The sequence below is a fragment of the Cyprinodon variegatus genome, unplaced genomic scaffold (genome assembly GCF_000732505.1).
Source record: "Cyprinodon variegatus isolate N-32 unplaced genomic scaffold, C_variegatus-1.0 Scaffold71, whole genome shotgun sequence".
Lineage (NCBI taxonomy): Eukaryota > Metazoa > Chordata > Actinopteri > Cyprinodontiformes > Cyprinodontidae > Cyprinodon > Cyprinodon variegatus.
The window spans coordinates 784,672-788,805 of NW_015150524.1; the positions used below are offsets into that span (position 1 = coordinate 784,672).

Below are 4,134 nucleotides of genomic sequence, written 5' to 3' on the forward strand. Positions count from 1 at the left end.
GTCTATTCTATTCTATCCTATCCTGTTCTCCTATCCTATCTATTCTATTCTATCCCATCCTGTCTATTCTATTCTATCATACCTTTCTATTCTATTCTATCCTATCATATTCTGTCTATTCTATTCTATCCTATCCTGTTCTCCTATCCTATCTATTCTATTCTATCCCATCCTGTCTATTCTATTCTATCATACCTTTCTATTCTATTCTATCCTATCATATTCTGTCTATTCTATTCTATCCTATCCTGCTATCCTATTCTGTCTATTCTATTCTATCCCATCCTGTCTATTCTATTCTATCATACCTTTCTATTCTATTCTATCCTATCATATTCTGTCTATTCTATTCTATCCTATCCTATTATGTCTATTATATTCTATCCTATTCTGTCTATTCTATTCTATCCCATCCTGTCTATTCTATTCTATCCTATCTATTCTATTCTATCCCATCCTGTCTATTCTATTCTATCCTACCTTTCTATTCTATTCTATCCTATCATATTCTGTCTATTCTATTCTATCCTATCATATTCTGTCTATTCTATTCTATTCTATCCTATCCTATCCTATCCATTCTATTCTATCCTATCCTATCCTATCCTGTCTATTCTATTCTATTCTATTCTATTCTATTCTATTCTATCCTATTCTATTCTATCTACTCTATAAAGCATTAGGGAAATGTAATATGCTGAGGTTTGATGTCTTTTCTCTCTTAGTATCCCAAAGTAAACAAATAAGAAACTTTATGAGAGGTATGGAGGTTGAAGGTTGGGGGGGTTGAAGTAGTGTTTCCACCCACTCCCCCCTGTGCTTTTTAAACGCCTCTGCAGAATCCTCCTGGGGGGGGTTGTGAGCCCCCACCCCCTCATCTCGCTCCCTCTCTCCCCCCGGCTCCTCCTGCGCTCGCCCCGGCTCCAATTGTTGACAAAAGACGCTGCGAGACGGAGGAGGCCAGAGCCGGTGCTGGTGAGTCGATCTGCCCGTTAACTTCTCTTCCTTCCCACCACCAAGGCAGCGGCTCCAGCAGAGCGGGATCCCGCCCAGAGGGACGATCGCTGGGAATCCCGCCGTGGAGGCTGCTTTGTGTCCGCCGTTAGCCGTTGGTACCAATGCGGGGTCGGTCCCCTCCTCCCCGCTGCCCCCCTCCGTGTGATCCGGTATCATATGATGTTCATTTGAGTCTGTAGCCCCGGGCAGATAGTGACAGCTTTCCGTCTGTCTTTGTGCCTTTGTGTCCCTCTCTCTCTCCGGAAGGTGTGGCCGAGGTGATTGGGACCAAACAGCAGCAGCAGCAGGCCGGTGTGAAGCGGACTCCCCCCTCAGTCACCTCCTTCCTTCTCCTCACCTCTTCTCCATTATCCGCTAAAAAGAAAAACATCCTCCAGACGGGAAATTCTTAGACAAAAGCGGATGATAGAGATGCGAGTGTGAGTGGAAACGCCGGAGGAAGCGGCGGCGGCGGCGGCCTCGTGCGGCTCTGTTTATCCCGGGAATGGTGTGAGCTGAGGCGGCCGGGCAGTCTGGATCTGACCGGGGACTCATCGTTTCCCCGGAGCCTCCGCGGCTCCAAGCCGCGACCCGAGCCCTCCAAGATGGGGAAGTGTGACGGCAGATGCACGCTGTTAGTGATCTGTTCACTGCAGCTGGTAAGAGAGCATGCTTTTATACAGAGGCGGTCCAAGGCTGCATGGGGCCCTAACCCTAACCTGCACTAATGTTCCTGTTAAATTACTCATGTTAAATCCTTGCATTTAATTTACATGCAACATAAAGATATAGGTATGTAACTGATTGAATAAATAATAAAATAACTACAGCTAGATGCTTCTGATAAAATATCCTAATATTGACATTTGATATTTGCAGGGTCATTAGAAGTAATTAAGAAAGTCATTTTTAAAGTAAGCTCCTAATTGGCATTAAAGTGCATGATCATTGGGGCATTTAAAATGCTTTATTTCCGTCAGATATATCAGATATATATGGTTCCGCGTGTTTTTGTGGATCTGCTTTTGGTTGATCGTAAAGCCGTATGTTCGGAAAAGAAGCTTGAGGCGGAGAAAAAGCTAGAGAATGGGAAAATGTAAATTTCAACAAAAGTGGCTGGAAAACAAGGAATTCAGGACATAGTCAACTGTAAAGACGATGAAGGATTTTGCAGTGTTTTAAATTTATATAGGTACTTGTTGATGCCATTAAAATTATTTCTAAGAGCATTAAAAAGCATTAGATTAGAGTTGCTCATTCCTGTATAAACCCTGTTATGATAACGTGAGACACTAATCAAAATCCGATTTACAAACGCATTAAATCAGGATAAAATTAAATGCTCTCACTCCATAGAATATATTTTTCACCTAATTATTCACACAGTTTTGCTAATTAGCCTGCAAATCATATTTTTGATATTTTTGTAATTGCTGTATGAGTCTTTTAAAAGATGTCCCTTTTAAAAGTAATTCATTTTTTACACTCAATTTATGTAACCAATCTAAATAGGACTTTGTCGTCATCTTGGACTTTTAGCTAACACTGGCATTTGGTATCTACTTAGATGGTCCCATTAAGGGTACAAAAAAGATATATTTTTGATTAGATAGATATAAAAAGATGTAAATCTTTAAAGATGCAGGGGTCTTAGAAGTCCTTGTTTCTTTAAGGAAACATTTTTGTTTATATTCTTTCTGTTGCCACCATAGATATTCTATATAAAGTCACTTTTTACACAGTAGAGTAATATACTTTGTACTTAAAAAAAAGGATGTACCATTATAAAACACATATTTATGTGTAAAGTTTGATATCAAGGAAACTAGAGTTTTGTTTTGCATGATTACAACAGATAAATCACCCATGTTGGTTAAGGAGCCCAAAATCAACTGCTTAGTTCACTCTTTGCCCTGGGCCGGCCATGTTTTAATACATGCGTGTGTTTGTGTGTCCACAGCTGAGGCTGCCTCTCTAACCACCAAGATATAATTAGTGTGGCGTGCTACAGACACACACATTGTAATCAGACATTTTTGTCCAGGCTCCCTGTACAGTCACACACTCACACACATACGCAGCTTTGAGCTGCAGCTGCTGGGGCGCCATGCCACATTAGAGGAGAGGCTGTGGTTCCCTGAAGGAGAGGGAACAGGGTAGCCTCAGCATGTTGGTGTAGGGAAAAATCACGTGAATCTTAAGATGAGCATGTAAATAATTGTATCGGCCCCTAAAGGAATAGAATTTGGGGCCACAGTGTCTGTAGAGGTAACTTGGAAGCACCACAACACTATTTGTGTTTCATTTAAATCATCCAAGATGTTTTATATGGGGAACCTTTGCACTCCTAGATTCCTAATTCCTTAACACAACATCCCCAGCACTGTTTTAACTGATGTAATAATAAAAAAAAGAAGAAAAAAAGAGAAAATAGTGATTAACAGTCTGAGAATTGTGGAGAATAGATTATTTCTAACTGTTCAGAATATAAAGACCCACTAAACTAGAGACAATAGATAATTCAAACAGTTTGAGTTTTCTCTAAAATATCTTGATTTTAACCCCTTAGGTTAAGCCCAGCTACTACAGTTTTTCTTTCAGTTATCTTGTAGCCAACTGCTGCAAAACCCGACTCAACTGATGTCTTATGTATACCATTGTTGCCTGTTGATGCATTTTCAACGCATACTAAGGATCATATCGGATGCACTTTGCTGCCACCTAGTGGTTAAGATAATTGTATGCCCAATTAGTGGCTAGCTTCCAATAGAAATAAAGGTTAGTAGCTGTAGAGCTGCATTCAAATGACAGATTCCTGCAGAATTTAATTTATTTGAGAGGGAAAACGGCATTTAGGTTTATATAATTGCAAAGTAGTAAGGTGGTAATGACTAATAAAGGTTTCAGAAGATTGACCTGCTGAGAATGTTTCTAGAAACCCTGTTAGAGCCGCTCATTGTGGCCATTGTTTGTTGTGCTGATGAGTTTCTGTGCAGCACAGGGATTTGGCCCATAGATTCTCATTAGTTTGGCTCTTCTTTGTTTGTTTGTTTGTTTGTTTGTTTGTTTCTTTCTTTCTTTCTTTCTTTCTTTCTTTCTTTCTTTCTTTCTTTCTTTCTTTCTTTCTTTCTTTCTTTC

At 40.1% G+C, this 4,134-nt stretch overlaps 1 protein-coding gene across 1 annotated transcript in view; it reads left to right on the forward strand.

The window, feature by feature from the left end:
- Window positions 1-831: 831 nt before the first annotated feature.
- Window positions 832-4,134, forward strand: part of nkain1 (Na+/K+ transporting ATPase interacting 1) — a 12,326-nt gene continuing 9,023 nt past the window's right edge. The window contains exons 1-2 of the mRNA XM_015372280.1: window positions 832-975; window positions 1,264-1,721. Coding sequence (XP_015227766.1) covers window positions 1,602-1,721 — 120 coding nt within the window. The 5' untranslated portion in view covers window positions 832-975; window positions 1,264-1,601. The remainder of the gene's footprint in view (window positions 976-1,263; window positions 1,722-4,134) is intronic.